The following is a 19291-nucleotide window of genomic DNA, read 5'->3' as shown; positions in this document are numbered from 1 at the left end:
CAGCGCAAGGTTCCCAAGCTAGTTTAGTAAAAGAAATAAAAATGTTTAAACTGTATGATTTTACTTCTAAAAAAACGTTAGATTTTGGCTTTTTTTTACATTGGTCGTTCTTGTGCATAAATAGAATTCTGTAATTTGGCGTTTTGTTGAGTAAGACATATTGATTTTGCTCGTTTTATTATTTTTGGTTTGTGCCGTGGGTTTTTAATCGTTTTGGTTTGCTTTTGAGGGTTAACAATTTTGATGCTTCGACCTCAAATCTTACAAATTTCAAAATTTTTGTTCTAAACATTTGCTTTTCCTACATTATGCAAAAATATTGACCCTGAGAGAAAGTATATGCAAAAAACAACCAAAAAATACATTTTTTTATCGTTTTTCCTCTATATTTTTTCTTAGGATAAAAACATTGCAAAGTTAAATGAAAGCAAACTTTAAGTTTTTTAATAACGATCCAAAACGATGGATGGGTGAAAATGAGGGGGGGGGAATGGAGGGGGGGATGATTGAATAGAGATTATATTGTTGGGAATTATACAGCCTGAAAATTCTCCATTGATTCCTTCTTATTGGATAATTTATTCACGAGACATCAATTTAAACTAATATCGGGGATTCCCGCAGGAGTTCAATCTTTTACAGAATTCTTGAAATTTTATTGGAACCCTACCTGCCTCTTGTACCTTGGTACCTTGGGCAGGGTTGACACAGTGACCCTAAATTTGTAGAGTGGCATGGCCGATTCCTAATGGTACCCTTTCCCTTACCCTATCTGAGAACCCACAATAGGAAATTTCGAGAGATAAAGAAAGATGTTTCATTCATTCTTGATAATTTTTCAGGGTTTAAAGGGTAATGTTGTGAATTGAACATGCCAATCATTAAATGGAGGGGCACTTCTTCACTTATATAACACGTCTACAGTTCCTTTAAGCCATATCCATAAATAGGACTAACTACAGGGATAACCCTGGTAGTGTTTCTTAGTCGGTCTTATTATTTTGTGAACATTTTTTATAAAGGTGTAGATTGCAGTTATAAAACAGTTTCATATACGGCCCATCAGAGCATATACAGAATAAGAACAGGATTGCAATAACAATTTTGTAACTATATATCATTAAAAATACGATCAGAGCATATACAGAATAAGAACAGGATTGCAATAACAATTTTGTAACTATATATCATTAAAAATCCGATCATAAGGGAAAAGTATTTCCACTGTATTTACATTAAATGAGTTTTAGCAGGAAAAGTGGTGACCACTGACCAGTAAACAGGGATCTTTTTGTTTACATTTATACGAATTAACGCTTTTCTAAACGGAAGAAAACGCTGGCAACAACCAGAGAAGCGATAAAAGTAGATAAAAGAAGATATATGAGAAGAATTTGAACAGAAACATATTTTATATTCTGATGCTAGCTTTTACATTCACTTTAGAGTTCCATTTACCCTTTATGGATACTAACTTGGCAAACAGTCGGGTTCATAAATAAAAATAGAATCTGGGTTCCATACTGTAGATATCTACACAAATACATGGGTTCCATACTGTAGATATCTACACAAATACATGGGTTCCATACTGTAGATATCTACACAAATACATTGATTCCATACTGTAGATATATACACAAATACATGGATTCCATGTACTGTAGCTATCTTTACAAATATATAGGTTCCGTACTGTAGATATCTACACAAATACATGGGTTCCATACTGTAGATATCTTCACAAATACATTGATTCCATACTGTAGATATCTACACAAATACATGGATTCCATACTGTAGATATCTACACAAATACATGGATTCCATACTGTAGATATCTTCACAAATACATGGGTTTTATACTGTATAGATAGATGGGTTTCAGACTGCTGCAGTAGATATCTACAGATTCAAGTTTATACACAAATACATTCTGTTGAGAACCAAAGATATTCATAACAGTACAAAGGCTCAAATAATGAACTTCATTGTAAATCTCTTGCAATATTCTATTTTTAAACTTGTCTAACAACTATGTTTATAATTCTTTCCGTTGCATGAATATATTTTATCAATACATCCACACGGATGTAATGAATTCGAAATAATTTATTTTTATGTTCTCTAAAATCCATTGAAACTCTAGTCCAATCCAAACCAACAAGGGAGAGGAGGAATTATTGACTATTAAACCAGAGAAAGATTTCTGGATCTAAGAATCAAAGGCTTTTCCTAAATCTGAATTTATAAACGAGGTTTAAAGGGACTTTACACAACTTTGATATATAGACATTTTTAAAACATAACAATTACAGAGTTAAAGTTGAAAAATCAATCATATTTGATTTTTTTTTAGATTATGTAAGTCTTAACTTAAAATCCTGACAAGTCCCCTAATATTGTTAAAGCTGATTCAACAAGAATATAAACAGAAAATCCATTAGTGAAAACAAAGAAAACTGTCTCACCACAAACAAAAATTCTTCAATATCAATATTTATATATTATAAAAATTATAAACCTTTCTAATATACTTGGCTGGCTTAAAGGGCAGTTCCCGCCCATCTTCAATTTTTAACACCTGATCTGCGGCATTTTCTTTTCATTAATTATCAAACGATAACAAAATCATTTCGCGGATCTATCGTTTTTTGTGGATTTTGAAAAATCGAAATTCAGACCATCAATAAACCTTCCCTGGGGGCATGTGAGGTCCCACAAAAAATAGATTTTTTACGTTCATTAAATACACATAGACAGACAAGGGAAACAAGCCAAAGAATCTTTTTTGTCAACTGGCCCAGATTTGTACAATGACAAGTATGAAACTCTGACAAGAGTGCTCAACTAGGATGTACTGTACACTATATACTACATATGTACTGTACTGTACTGTACTGTACTGTACACTATATACTACATATACAACTAGGATGTACTGTACACTATATACTACATATACTGTACTGTATTGTACACTATATACTACATATACAACTAGGATGTATTGTACACTATATACTACATATACAACTAGGATGTACTGTACACTATATACTACATATACTTAACTGTACTGTACTGTACACTATGTACTACATATGTAGTGGTAATTGTCAAAACTGATTTTTTTGGCTATAACTTTATTTAGATTAAGAATAGGGATAAGGACTTTATATCTTTTGCTTGATTTTCTTAAAATTTGCTTGGTTGAAGTTTGGTAAGTTTTTAATGTACTGTACAATGTGCATTGTACATATACAACTAAACAACTTTATATACAACTCTATATGAGTGTACACATACAACTAAACAACTGTATATACAACTCTATATGAGTGTACGTATACAACTAAACAACTGTATATACAGCTCTATATGAGTGTATATAAAACTAAACAACTGTATATACATCGCTATATGAGTGTATATAAAATTAAACAACTGTATATACATCTCTATATGAGTGTATATAAAACTAAACAACTGTATATACATCGCTATATGAATGTATATTAATTATTTCCAACTACTTTGAAGGAAAATTAAGGGATTTTTACATTATCAAGGGTTCTTAAGACCAATTTTGGCCGAGGGAACCCGCGGTTAAGTGAAATTGTTAATTTCCCGAAAAAGGAGTTTTACACAATTTTATCGTCTTTTTGAGATGAAAATGCGCTTAGTTTTTCCTGCAAACTTTGCAGAACGGGTGGTTATTTTACATAACTGTCCCAAGGAACGTTAAGTAACCTAACCTCCCTCTGTTGGGGGATTCATATGTCGGTAATACTTGTCAAAGGCGGTAAAAAACTAAACAGCTGTATGTAGTAAACGCCTACTCCATAACAATTTCTCGAAACGTATTTATCCAGGTACAACTCAGATTCTCTTAACTATCAATTTCAACACACGGCTATAATCCAGTGAACTATAAACGCCACTACCAATGGGCGCGATCTCGTTAGCTATGGGTGTCAATACGGACACTGGCAATCAATTGATCAATGTCTCAACTATGACACTATTCACACTTAGCTCTAAATGCCACACAGGGGGACACAAGCATAGCTATCAAACAAGCTTTTACTCGATCTGTACCGAATGCCTAGGTACGATCTCAGCCCATATGTTTCAACGAGGACGCAATTACTCTACACTGTAATCAAAGCGGAGTTTCTATATTAACTAGTGTATTTCTCCCATGTAGATTAGAATTGGGCCTTTAACAGGGTAGTTACAAGTTATGCGCTGTTATATATATAATGTAGTTAAGCAATCAGTCACAATATGGGTATGACGGAGTTACATTGAATGGGTTAATCGCAATACATTATTTATGTATTTACTAAATAAAACTAAACAACTGTATATACAGCTCTCTATGAGTATATAAAACTAAACAACTGTATATACATCTCTACATGAGTGTATATAAAACTATCAATAACACAAGAGTAATGAACTTCTGGTGCCAAAAGACTGGACAAAACTCACTCAAGGGTCAAACCTACAGTAATGTTGAGAAATGAACTACATTAGAAACATACTCTGTATGTTATTTTCTGAGAATATAATCAGATTCTAGTTTACAGATTAAGCTGTGTACAAAATATGCAACATTTTATGAGGAATCTGATCTAATTTTTTTAATGTTTGAAAGATGTAAAACACTCAAAATTATTTTGGAAACCCCAACCACGAATGTTACAGATTTTTGAGTGATAAATTCATGGGGAATATACTTGGTTATGAGTTAAAAAAAAACTCTAAGGATTTTGTACTGAATTTTTTGTCGAAAAATCTTTTTTTTTGTGAAAAGCCTTAGTTTTCAATATGAGCACAGACTGCTAAAATAAAAAAATTAATTGCCATTTTCAGTTGTATAACAAAAAAAGGATTTTTCCCAAAAAAAAGCAAATTAGGAATTTTTTTTACGTGACTTAGTTTTTTCTCACATAAAACTGGAATAACAATGAACCAAATCAACTAAAGTTCTTGAACCAACTAAATAAATTAGAAAAAATTAGAAACCACATTTTAAAAAGCTCAATTTCAAAAATCTTAAATCATTAAGGTCGAGTTTTCCATTTTATCCAAAAATACGCCGGAAACAATTCTGAATATTGTCATTCTTTTGACATTATGAAAGATGTTTGATTAAAGGCAAAAAAAATTTTTGTTGTAGGGGGGGGAGGTTTTCCTCTTGAATCCAGCTCTTTCTTGGTACTCATATTTTGTTTAACTCTTAGACTTAATGGTTTTCATTGGGATCAGAGATGGAATTGTGTGCCCCCCCCCCCACGTAGTGATATACTTACACGTTTTTTTTCTCTTGTATTTGTGGATTAATTATTGGAATAAATCAGAAAATTGGAAAAAATTGATCTCTTTTAATTTTTAGTGAGAACTTTAAAATTGTGGAATATAAAGACGACATAAACGTACTGATTAAGTGCATTTGATGTTGTTACATAGTAAATAGTTTTACTGGTAACTTATTAAATCAGTTTAAGTAAATCAGTTTAAGTTTCCACTGCACAATTGCTGTGTCTCAGTTCTTTAAAGTCATAACTTGAGTCTTAAAGTCGTCTTGTTATTCCAGAGTTTTCTGGTCTCACCGTACATATATAAATTAGTTTAATATCTTTTTATAATGTTTGTTTGTCCGATCCCAACTCAGGAACCCCTTGACCGATTTCCCTCAAATGTTGATCGGCAAAACCAAGGGAATATTTTTATAGAGAGAAACTTAGGTTCCCGGCAAAGGTGGGTTCCCAGGCTAGTATTACATAAAACTTTTGGACTTGTGCAAGATGGATTGGATACATAGATAAAAGATGGATTGGATACATAGATACAAGATGGATTGGATACATAGATACAAGATGGATTGGATACATAGATACAAGATGGATTGGATACATAGATACAAGATGGATTGGAGCATTTTTATCAAAACTTGCCCCATTGTTTAAACCTTTATCAGACAATAAATTTCAAGCTTATAAAAATTTTTACAATTTTTTTTATTTACATTAATACTTTAAATCATTCATCATCATTTAATCATAATTGCTTTAGTATCACTCGTGGTACAATATATAAAGGTACAATTATACCTTTATAATTATACATTTTATACATCATTATGGTTTAAAGAAAGGGAACATGAAAATATCATTAAAATATACAATGTTGAAAGCTTCTAATTTTGAAATCATTTAAAATGTTCAAAATGATGATAAAATATTTTTGATAAATCTGATCAAACATCAGTCAGATATTGCTTGTCTAAACCATTCCATGGGACCAACATTAATGTAATAAATTGGTGATATTTTATTTTTTAAAGTTCCAATTTTCATCATATCGCTTCATGAACATTTGCTTTCCTTTTAGAATCGAAAGAAAAATATATTTCCGCGCCGTTACATAACTTTAATTTGATAATTACTGGATAAATCCACATCTCTTTATCCATTTCTTTGATTTTTTTTTATAAATTTATCAAGATTTAACAGTTATTAAATGCCTTAAGAAACTAAAGTTTATAACCAAATAATAAGAATTTTTTAAAAATGAAGAAAAAACTGAAATGTGAATCGGTGATGGCACCCTGTAATCAAAGCAAAACTTTAAATTTCTTTCACATTCCATTAACTAAGAAAATCCTTTAACTAGCAAAATTAAGATTTGAAAAAATTGCTAAAGGAATTGACTCTTTGCCACAAACTCTGATTTTCTAATCCCAATATCTTTGGAACCCAATGTCGTAAACCTTTGATATTTCAAACTTATGATTTTTTATCTAACAAAAGCCATAGTTTGAAATTTCAAAGGTTTACGACGTTGGAATCTAAAGATATAGGGATTAGAAAATCAGAGTTTGTTGCAAAGAGTCAATTCCTTTAAACTTTTGCGAAATATTTTTGTATTTAAATTACTTAACAAAACCATCCCAAGGACACAGAGTAAGCATAAGATCCCGTAAAAATAATAAAAGTAAAAAGAGCGGTTAATAATTAAATAATTAAAATAATTAAACCCAATTTAATATTTTAATTTGAAAACTATTGTTTCAAAATGTGCTCGAACTCGGATTTAACTGAGAAATGAGTTAAGGGCAAGAATCACAGTGAGGTAAGTAGATACCATAATGCTGGGACTGGTATTAAACGACAAACAGTCCATCTTCTTTAACGAGTCCAACAAAAGTCCATCAGAATCCATGCATCGAGCCTGACGTAGGTCCCTGATTATGGACCAACACTCTCCTTGGTCCAGGTCCATGTAGTGCTGACCGCACATTTCGCCGCGCCATCGTCTTAGCCACTTCCCCAACCATCTAAAAATAGGAAATTACATTTTTAAATGTTGTTAAGACGAAATGGACCCTCCCTGTAATGTTGAGTTTAGTAACGTTCAGTTTTTTATTGGCAAAAATTAGATTACATAATTTTTGCCAAATTGTTTATCAATTGCAATATTTGTTTATCCATTGTGAAGGAGGGGAGGAGGGCGAGCCTCAACAATTTCTAGTCCGAGCCACATTCTCCTCATTTTCTCGTCCAAGCCACTTCGAAATGTTACTCCTTCCAAGATAAAACTATTTTTTAAGAATTGGACACGTTATGGCATTAATGAAATATTGAATTTTTGTAAATAAAAAAAATAGTTTCATTTGAATTAAAGTTTTCGAGTTCAATGTCCCTAAAACTGTTCACCTTTTTTACGCGCATTTTCAGATATTCCTGGTGTAGAATGCCGCAAATAATTCCGAGTATATAGAACTTTAAATCTTTTTGTTAATTATAATTCAAACTATAGAATTTTTTAAGATTGTTCCATGGGGAAAATGATAGGCAGAGGTATGCCGAATATTTTGCTATTTATTTTATATCACGAAGGTTAGCCATTACGGAGGCAGAAAGGATTTAAGATTTGTCTAAATAAAGTTTGACATCATTCTCATGGGGTTAAAGCATCCATCATGCTGTTATCATTGCAATACTTTAGTCTATCCATATTATATGCCCTAACCCGGCCAGATCTAAAAAAATAGTATTATCTTCAAGAATTATAAACTTTAAAACACATAATAATCAAAGGACGACGATTTCGAGGTGGCTCGGACGAAAAAATGAGGAAAATGTGGCTCGAACGTGAAATTTTTGTGACTGGCCTTCCTCCCCTCCATCCAAATGTCATATCTGATTCACTCATTGAGCCATTATTTGAGTAACAATGAGCAATCAAAAGTGTCGAATTATGACAGTTTTCTGCGTTGTATCTAGATGGTGATTGCTACTAATCTTACTTGTATCTGTTGCGTCTATTAGGAAAAAAATTGAAAAAAGAATAATACCGAAGAACGCAGCGTCCATACAAATTCAGAAAGTTGCAATAATCGACTTGAATCGTTAAAAATCAATATGATTCCAAACAAATCATTCACATATTACAACCTATAATCATCGATTTTTTCCGACGCAGTACTTGGTTGATATTTCATCACATTTTTGATTTTGTTTTTATTAAAACTAATATTTCGCTTATAACTTGTTTAACAGCTAGCGCTGTTTTTTTAACATTCCTGGAAAATATGAAAATGTCTCCTTAATTATCAAAAATCCTCGAAACGGAATCGAATGTTTTCAAAAGTAACTCTCAGATCATAAAAAATAAAAATATTATGAAATATCAACTATATACGAATGCGTATAGAAAAAATTGATGATTTTAAGTTGTATTATCTAAATTATTTGTTAGGAATTAAATTTTCTGAATTTGTACGGACGCTACGTTCTTCGGTGTGAATCGTTTTTAACAATTTTTTCCTTAAAGACGCAACAGATAGAAGTAAGATTAATAGCAATCACCATCGAATAATTTTCGACGTAAGCCTATACCCCCCGTTAATTTTTCGTGAACACTCCCTTTAAAATTACGTCTTCAGTTTTTTTGAGAATAAATGCTTGTGAGATTTGAATTACATTGTTCGTATACATTTTATATATTTAAAGTAGTATATATATATATTTATATATTTTAAGTATAAATATTATACATGATAGAAAGAAGTATAATGGAAAGCACTGCAGTATTGTTCTATAGTTAACCCTACAAAGTATAGCATCTAAACATTAACTCATAACATACGGGGGGGGAGGGAGGAGGTATTTTTTTCTAAAGTATGTTTTGAAAGATAAAGCCCGCGCCAAAGACAAATATTTTGTAAAAGAAAAAAGAAAAAAAAAACATTTAAATAATGACGCGGCGGCAAGTTTGCAGTTTTGTATTTTTTTTAAAAAATGCATTTTAAACACTAATCGGAGACCACCTTTTGGAAATCCCAGGACTAGGGTTATTTTCGATTATTGGTTTAAGAATTATATATTTAGTAAAATAAGGTTCTGTAATAAATGCTGACCATATCTTGATCAAAAAGGGCAACCTTTCATATTCTACCAATTATGAAATTATCTTATTTTATATATTTATATATATATATATATATATATATATAGGACAAACATATGTAGCGGATTGCTTCAGGATCGGTAAAGAATGAATATTTGTATATTGTGTGGTAGACTGCTAATAAAGATATTAAGAATTTTTAAGTAAATATTTATTTTATACATATAGGTGGAGATAGATAGAAGTTATACACATCTTTCATTCTACAGTTATGGAAATACAGGGAGTTGTAGAAAACATGGGAATAAAATGACGACCTTAAAAGAACTGTAATTTCAAGTGACCCTAAATGCAAAGATGGCAATGCCTCATTTCAAACGGGACTCTTGAAATCTTAATCTAAACAAAATAGTGATGGATAGTTTCTCCATTGCTTCTTAAAAATTAAGAAATGCGCAAGTCACTTTCGCAGAGAAACTGCAAATGAAAATAAACATCGAGTTGAGCTGAAAACTTTAGAATGTGATATCCTTAATCCCGATCTGTTAATTAATCTGGAGATTAATAACAAGAGGAGAACAAGCATTATTTAATCTTAAGATTAAGAGAAAGAGTGGATCAAGCCTTAATCCCGATATCCACCATTCAAAAGTTCCCAGCTCAGTGTAAAGAAACAAAAACATGGATATCTAATTCATACTTGATCAGACAACACTTTCAAGGGTGCCGTTGTAAATCGGGAATAGCCGAACTCGTCTTGAAATTATAAATCACTATTAATAAGAACAATCTTTATTCTGGTATTTACCGCTTATGGTCTTTTAAAAATAAAAATAAAAGGCTTATAGATAAAAAGATATGATTGTGAAAATACATTGAAATTCTAACGTTAAAAATTAGGCTGATTTTAAATTATATACTGATTTAGTCTTTTTACTTAGACCTGTACTGTTCGTAGTTACTACTTTATACTTCTTTAATTGTTGGACTGTATGATTTTTTAAAGTGCAGTATGAGTTCTTATTAGTCTTGAACGGTCCGGATGACATTAAATATAAAGTAATTGAGTCTTTTCCTCAAACTCAAATTTTCTAATCTCTATATCTTTGCAACCTTCAGTGATGTAAACCTTTGATATTACAGAAATTTTTGAGAATGTTTCTTTAGATATTTTTCGAAAAATCAAAGAAAATATTGATCGATTTAGAGGAATTTATAATTTTTTCAACCAGCGTAATCTGGAGAATTAATGCTCTAACGCTGGTATTAAACATTATGCTTTATGCTTGTTCCTGTATCATGATGTAAGTAAGTATATAAATTATATTTCTATGATAAATAGATATAGATATATATCTGTACTCAACAAACGTGAACATATACGAATATATTATAGATGAAAAAATACCTTCTAGAAGCTGTTCATACAAGTTACAGGGTAGCAACTTTTTAATAAATAATCACAATTTTTAAAACATTTTTAATCTTAAACCGATTGATAGCGAAGTAAAAAAGAGAGTTTATCATCTGATTGCATATCATTGAATTAAATTTAGATGATCAATTTACCCTGTGAGTGGCTTAGAAAACCAAAAATAATTTTTAAAGTGCAAAATTTCTCAAATTTCATTATTCGTTTTCTTACATCTTAGTGTATTGCAGTTTGTTGTAAAATGTTTGAGTAATGTATGTTCAAAAAAGGATTTTACAGTTCAAAAATATTTCTCTCTTATTTTATTTGGTGTAAAATTGTATCATTGTATCATAGTATCATTGTATCATTGTATCATAGTAACATTGTATCATTGCATCATAGTACCATTGTATCATTGTATCATAGTACCATTGTATCATTGTATCATAGTACCATTGTATCATTGTATCATTGTATCATTGTACCCTTGCACCATTGTATCACTTTAGGTTTGTTAGAAAGAATTTGTTTAAAAAATAAGTAAACTTTTGGATAAAAAAACATTTTTTGGGACAAGTTTTTGTAAAAAAAAATATTTTGCATCCTCAGAGCCCTAAAAACCTCATTTGTTAGAGCTGCAAGAAAAATTGATGTTACACTTACCCCATACTATCACAGTTACATGGGTATAACTTGTCCCCTAGATTCAACCCCTCTAGGAAAACCGAATATGGAGCTCCCAGGGTGTAACTAGAGGCAGGGTTCTCTAGTACTGCAGACACCTTACTCCTGAGATAAATTAATCAATTAAAAAGCATTGATTTATGATTGATTAAAAATAATGTTAACGTATTTTCAAGAGACAAGTTTTGTAAATTTGATACCTTGAATCTAATGCATTATTAGCTCACAATTAGAAATTGTTTTACTCTTTAAATAGAGGGTCATTTGAAATTACGCTGACTGTCCCTTTAAATAGAGGGTCATTTGAAATTACGCTGACTGTCCCTTTAAATAGAGGGTCATTTGAAATTACGCTGACTGTCCCTTTAAATAGAGGGTCATTTGAAATTACGCTGACTGTCCCTTTAAATAGAGGGTCATTTGAAATTACGCTGACTGTCCCTTTAACCCGATTTTAACAATACTTTATCTAGAGACGAATATGAATATTCAGATGAATTAATAAAAATATTTTGTTTAGAAAATCAAGCGCAGCAGCAATTGCTATATTATAGGTCTACGCTCACAGGCAGCCGTAGTACATTTTAATTTCCAAACCGGGTCAACCTTTCCGGTCCCAGTTTGTACTGTATCGCCCGGACATTGGGTAAATAAAGCAGACACTTAATAGGACTAGCTGGTGAAACAAGGTTGAAGCGGTCAGACTTTAGGTTGAATTTACTTTTACTAAAGGGTCAAAGTAAAACAAAATAAAAATTTCATGTACTTTCTCTATTAAGACTTTTTTTTGGGGGGGGGGCGGGGGGGTTACTCGGCACAATCCCCCAAACATTTCCCAAATATAGTTAGTTTTGGATATTCACCTGTTTCCTACTCTTCCTGCCAGGTTTAAAGTAAGGTTCTGAGCTCGACCAAGATTTAAAAATAAATCTCGCTCAACCAGGATCTTATCCGAGATCAAGGTTAAACTCAGCTCTCTGCTCTGTAAACCCTGAAATAAAAATAATAAGTTAATATTCTTGACCTTAAACTTCTTCTAATCAATTTAACCTCTTATAATGTCTATTGCGTATAAAAAGAATATATATAAGCCAAGATGGTTATTAAGGATATCCTATACTGGCTGAATCAGAATTGAATCTGAAATTGATCGCCACCAATTTCACTTTTCCATAGCGTCTGCGTCTGTAATGAGGAAAATAATGAAACGTGTTGTTAGCTGTAAACCAGAGAATCTATGTAAATTCACAGAGTTGCAATTTCCAAGATTTTATTGCGAATTAAGAGCTTTCTTTCTAAATATCAAAAGTCGATAAAATTGACTGTTTTTATTTTTCAGTGCTGTCAAATTTTATTTAGTAAATTTCATTTTCAGATTGGAATTAAATCGGGCTTTATTATCAAACTTTATTTTTCGACTTTGTAGGGTCAGCCTTGTTTGAAATTCCATTTTAGTAGAGCCAGTATTATTTTGATTTAAAAATGATAAAAGTGAAACATTCTTTGAATTGTCATACATAAATAAAGACAAATGAGGCGAAGTTTTATTTTTTTTTGTGACGATTTTGTACTAAAAAAAGAAACTTTACGACAAATATAATAAGTTTTAACACTACCTACCAAGATAGCGGGGGAAGTGCTAAATAAAAATGTTTAAAAATGTTTTAAAAAATCTTAAATCGAAAACTTTGTAAGTTTTTGTAATCTATAGATTATTGGTTAGCTGGAAATTTTAAGGGTCTGCTGGTGATATTTACAGAGGTAATTTATATTGGAATATGGATATCACACGTTCAGAGGTAGATAGATAGATAGATAGATAAAAGGATAGATAGATATAAGAATAGATAGATAAATAGATAGATAGATAGATAGATATATAGATAATTATATAGATAGATAGATAGATTGATAGATAGATAGACAGATAGATAGATAGACAAATAGATAGATAGATAGATAGATAGATAGATAGAAAGATAGATAGTTAGATAAATAAATAGATAGATAGATAGATTCAGAATTTGTAAATTCAATTTTTAACCTTCTTTTTGCAAGTTCAAATTGCCTATACAATTTTCTTAACAAAGAGAAATGTACTCAAACCATGAATAAATGTGGTCTATAATTCTCATTGGGTAAAAACCCCTCTAAAAACAAAAGCTTAGGAATTCTCCGAACTGTCCCTTACTATTTTGTTTTCGTAGATAAACATTGTCCCAGGACAGGATAAATCATATCTATAAATGTGAGTTATAAATCTGCCCTTGGTTAAACCTTTTAGTCGAATTGAATTCTGATTTTAGAGATAAATCATTCAAACACTTAGCGTTGAACAAGGGTAGAGATTTCTTTAGCCCAAGGAAACTAACAATCAATACAGCTTAATTCACAAATATTTTCAAACTTTTCTTAATTCACAAATATTTTCAAACTTTGCTTAATTCACAAATATTTTCAAATTTTGCTTAATTCACAAATATTTTCAAACTTTGCTTAATTCACATTTGCTTAATTCACAAATATTTTCAAACTTTGCTTAATTCACAAATATTTTCAAACTTTGCTTAATTAGGATTTAAGATTCATATTGTTCAATCTAAAACATCACAAAAATGAGAGTTATTTTTTTGTTAAATTGAGACGTAAAAGAATTTTATGCAGAATTAACATTTCTAGTTTCCCTTTTCAAACCAAGAAGAGTGAAAAAGGACAATATATAACGCTAAAATTGTTGTGAGGATACGGGTGCAAATCGCCATTAAAAGCCTAATGTTATATTTATATCTATAAAAGGTTTCAATATATTTTCTCTTTGATATAGATTTTATTTACAAGAAGAGTTGGATTGAAAACATTCCATATTTCAAACTGAAATCAGATTAACTTAAGTATAAAGTAACTGTAGACGAAATTTCAAATGACCCTCCAGCTATATGAAGACTGAGTCACAAGTGTGCTATTAAAAGCTCAATAAGCATGAAAAGACTGGATTTCTATAATTTCTTTTTTTAAATTGATTATTTATAATTGTGATTTTTGCGGATATCTTGATTTAGAAACAATGGAGACATTGTAAGAATTCAAACATGTCATGAAATTACACAGACAATCCGTTTAATGTATGACCTACCTTAAATACTGCTGGATGAAGGTTTGTAATGGTTTCACTTGTAATAATAATATGTTTCAGTTTATCTGGTAGACCAGAATCAGGACTGGAGCTGGATAGATGGTTTTTTAAGGAGGCTCCATTCGAGTGTATATGGAGAACCTCCAGTGCAGGGTTGGAATGGAGAAGGTCTCCCAGATTCTCCAGTTTGTCTTGATTAACTTTACAAAAAAATTAAGTTTTTAAAAGTACCTCTGTTCGGTAAGGAAATTAGTTTTTGCAACAAAATCGAATTTTATAATTCCAATATCTTTGCAACCCATTGTCCTACACCTTTGATATCTAAAACTATAAATTCTATTAGATCAAAACGTCTAATTTTGACATATCAAATAATTACACCATCAGGTTACAAAGTATAGGAATTAAAACATTCGAGTTTCATGTGCAAAAACTAATTTCCTTTCAAATTCTAAATTCTTTGGCATCTGTCAGCAAAAAATTATGGAAAACATTTTTAATTTTAGATTAGGAGATGTGCACATTAAACACAAGAGAAACATTTCAAAATTACGTATGCTTTTTTATCCATTTTCCTGGATAATTTATTCCAATCTTGAAACGGAACCTTATTATAAGAAGAAGCTGTAGTGTTAAGCTGTACAAATGTATTGGAATATATATATATGTGTATATAACTATATAACAATAATCAGAACAGCTATCATATATATATATATATATATATGTGTGTATATATATATATATATATTGACCTGATATTGTTAAATGTTTCAGGTTGGGTAGAGTTGCGAAGCTCCCACTCTGAAAACAAATATTTTAAACAAAAATAAAAATTGATTAAATTTTACCATTTTTACAAAGTTTGAACCTTTTCTGAAACTTCTAATATCATTCGTATGGTTAAAAGGTTACTTTTTCAAATCATTGAAAAATGATTTAGATTTAGATAATTTAGATAATTTCAGTCATATTACTTGATAAATTTAATCAACATTTATAATTTGTTTTATCTATTTTTTTCATTTTTTTACAATTTATATGTCTTGTAGACATGAAACCCCTTAAAAATCCGATTTTTTTGGACTTTAGAAAAATTAGCTTTTTATCCAAAAAATATCTTCAAAGTTCTCCCTTTTTTAATTTCTTTTTAAATTTGAAAGGAAAGTTTAAAGTAAAATGCTAGAAAGCTGAAAACTTTAATATTTTCGAAACAAATAAATCCAGATTTGATTACACTCAGAGAACTCTCTCAAACTATTTCAAAAAGTGAATTTCCAATTTTTATTTATTATTTACAGATTTGCAAGCCGCGCTGCATCAAGTAGATTGAAGAAAACTTAAAATAACAAATTTTAAGAAAATTCTTTTCTTGATTTGTAAAATATTTCTATATGACAGGGTGTACCAATAAACATAGGATTTGAGTGACTTTATGACGTTCTTTGTATTATTGTATTATTTGTGTAATACCTAATTTCATAATAAAGTTTCGTCTGCCAGATTATATTTTATGTTACCAGTAAAACTGTATGTTGTCTTTGCAAAATTTCTGCAAGATGATCGAACAGAAAAAAGGAAAAAACTTTGTTTGTATACAGGATATTTTCTCAATTTAATACAGTATAATAGTATCAAGGGCGTATACAGGAGGGGGGTTCTTCTTAAAATAAAGAATAAAGGAAGAACGAAGGTTTAATTTGCAGGTTTAACTTCTTCATATTTTTTTCTTCTTCTACAATGTTGTCGGTTTGTATGCTTCTTTCTTACAAAGTGTACTCAAAATTGTTTTAATGCTCAACAAACATGTTTAAAACTAATAATCAATGTTTTTTTTCATTTCTTAGATTTAAAGTTTAAGCGGAGATCTAGAAATCTTTCCTCAATTTCCATGTTTACTGGGACACCCTGTAGGTGTTGCCGTCACAAGTTTCTTGATTTGATTAAAGTTTATCAATTAAGTCAAGGTTTAGAAGGTCTCCAGGTCCTACTAAACCCTGGGATACTATTATCCAACCCCAGATATACAAACTATACATTTAATATTCATAATGTGTAAAGTTTCTAAGTTAAAACAATCAACACATTTAAGAGAAATTATCTGAAGTTTAGAATATTTTATCAAGTTTTACAGTAAGAGAGATTTTCTAAAAGCTTGGGTTAAGGATATAATAACCAGACAAGCTTTCTTTTTTCTCATAAACTAGGCTTCTAAAGGGCCTCGCGCTACACTTTCTTGTTTTAATACATAATTAGCTGATATTTTGATATATTGTTGCTGATTTGTCTGCAAAATAGTTTAAAGATTCAGCCGGTTTAAGGTCTATTGCGTTAAAATAAAGTCTTCCGTTCCTTTATTACCTCTACGTTTGTTAGCTCTAGTCCTCCTAGATCTAGTCTTTGCAACCTGTCCAGGCTTAGGAAGCTTTCATTCTTGATACTCGTCATAGGGTTGTAGGACAGAGACAGGGAGGCGAGGTAGGGAAGGATATACCATACGTTGTGAGGAGGGGAGGGCATCGAGTTCCAGGATAAATCCAGTTCACGAATATTTGACATGTTTGCTTCAAATATTAAAATATTCAAGAAATGATTGAATAATTTGCATCCTTTGAACATTAAGAATGTTTCAATATCTAAAATAATTTAAAAATTCCTATAAAATTGCCATGTCATGTTTAAAGAATTAGATTAATTTGATATTTATATTTGCCTAGACTGCTGGAGGGCACAAAGGTCAGCTTGTTCAGTGACATATTTAGGCTAAACATTAAAACAACAATCATTATTTGAAAACAAAGAAAAATTTGAAATTACCAAAAAAAAATTACTCCAGTGTCCTAATTTAATAATTTGATCCGCGGCTTAAATCTGCCAAAAACCGGTTTCAATTGAGCGACAGCTTAAATCTTGAAAAATTTAATACAACTTTAAGTGAAACCAACCATATTTGATCCGCGGCTTAAATTTAAGCCGCGGCTCAATTTCTTTAAATTCGGCCTCAGAGATCATAAATTGATCTGTTCAGAACGCTCTCAACTGATCCCATGTTCCATGGCGGTTTGACTTAAATCCTTGATCTTTGAATCATCTAATGACTATCTCTTGCTGGATTTTTCAAATATATTCATAATTGAACATGAAAAGTGTTCATGCTGTGGATATAGAATTGAGATTCTGGTGGTTAAGTGCACTGTGGATATAGAGTTTAGTTCTTTGTGGCTGAGCGCTTATACTTACAAAAAAAAGGGTTTAGCCTTTCTGTATGTTTACAGAGCTGAAAACTTTAGAATAGTGGATATCGGGATTAATGCTTGATCCTCTCTTTTTTTTAATCTCCAGATTAAATATTGCTTGTTCTCCTCATGAATTTAATCTCCAGATTAATTAACAGATCGGGATTAAAGATATCACATTCTAAAGTTTTCAGCTCAGATCAGATAAAAAATACAATCTTTTTTGTCAAATTATTTGATAATCTTTACCTGATTAGTTCTGGTAGGTTTAGATTAGGGAGTAAGGACAAGGATGTATTTGAAAGATCTAGATGCTCAAGCTGTGTTCCCACTCCGTCTAGTAACTCATCAGAGAACATCTGAATTAAACGGAGTATTCATCAATTTTTATTCTGAAGACGAAGTGTAATGAGTTCAATAGGAACATTAATGTCAAAAAAACCTTTAAATCAAGATCAATATCAGAGTCTCTGACAAAAGTCTAAATCAATCTTGTCTTAAAATCAATGTTATAGAAAAGGTCAATTTTATGGTCAAGGTCAATGTTATGGTTGAGGTCAATTTTATAGTCAAGGTCAATGTAATGGTCAAGGTCAATATTATGGTCAAGGTCAATGTAATGGTAAGGGTTAATGTTATGGTCAAGGTCAATATTATGGTCAAGGTCAATGTAATGGTCAGGGTTAATGTTATGGTCAAAGTCAATGTAATTGTCAAGGTCAATGTAATGGTCAGGTTCAATGTTATGGTCAAGGTCAATGTTATGGTCAAGGTCAATGTTATGAACAATATTAATGTAATGGTCAGGGTCAATGGTATGGTCAAGGTCGATGTCATGGTCAAGCTTAATGTTATGATCAAGGTCAATATTATGGTTAATTCAATGTTAAGGTAAGGTCCTGGTCAAGGTCAAAACCAAGGTCATATTTAAGGTCGGTTAAGGACAAGGTAAAAGTCAGGTTTAATGTCGCAGTCAAGGTCAAAGTCAAGATCAAGGTCAAGGTCAAGGTCTAGATCAAGTTCAAGGTCAAGGTCAAGGTCAAGGTCAAGGTCAAGGTCAAGGTCAAGGTCAAGGTCAAGGTCAATTAATGAGGATGTACTACCTGAAGTGGATTGTGAGAAAGAGAGAGAGAAACCAGTTCAGGAAGACAGCAGAATGCTCTACAGAAAACATTAATAAATTTTGTTTTGTTTACATCTTTCCTACAGTTAAACTTGAAAATAAAGAAGTTTAGCACATACGCAGATACAGAATTTCTGATTCTGAAAACATATTACGATCTGCATACTGCTGTGAACTATTTGTATATCACCAAGCATTGCGTATTTATGAATGCATTAATTAAAATTTCTATCAACCTTCCCATTTTTATGTTATTGCTTTTTGTTAAAAAATCTGAA

The 19291-nt window shown here is 31.0% G+C and overlaps 1 protein-coding gene across 1 annotated transcript in view; it reads right to left on the bottom strand.

Moving 5' to 3' along the window:
* Positions 1-6876: 6876 nt before the first annotated feature.
* Positions 6877-19291, bottom strand: part of LOC111704258 (chaoptin) — a gene marked incomplete at its 5' end in the record, with an annotated part of 39573 nt that continues 27158 nt past the window's right edge. The window contains 9 exons of the mRNA XM_023476447.1: positions 6877-7348; positions 11501-11626; positions 12385-12512; positions 14655-14854; positions 15410-15458; positions 17016-17218; positions 17368-17417; positions 18140-18249; positions 18994-19051. Of these exons, the coding sequence (XP_023332215.1) occupies positions 7105-7348; positions 11501-11626; positions 12385-12512; positions 14655-14854; positions 15410-15458; positions 17016-17218; positions 17368-17417; positions 18140-18249; positions 18994-19051 (1168 nt within the window). The remainder of the gene's footprint in view (positions 7349-11500; positions 11627-12384; positions 12513-14654; positions 14855-15409; positions 15459-17015; positions 17219-17367; positions 17418-18139; positions 18250-18993; positions 19052-19291) is intronic.

This window comes from Eurytemora carolleeae, unplaced genomic scaffold, assembly GCF_000591075.1.
Source record: "Eurytemora carolleeae unplaced genomic scaffold, Eaff_2.0 scaffold399, whole genome shotgun sequence".
NCBI classification, from domain to species: Eukaryota; Metazoa; Arthropoda; class Copepoda; order Calanoida; family Temoridae; genus Eurytemora; species Eurytemora carolleeae.
The sequence above is the reverse complement of the archived record's forward strand: the minus strand, read 5'-3'. Positions and strand labels throughout refer to the sequence as shown.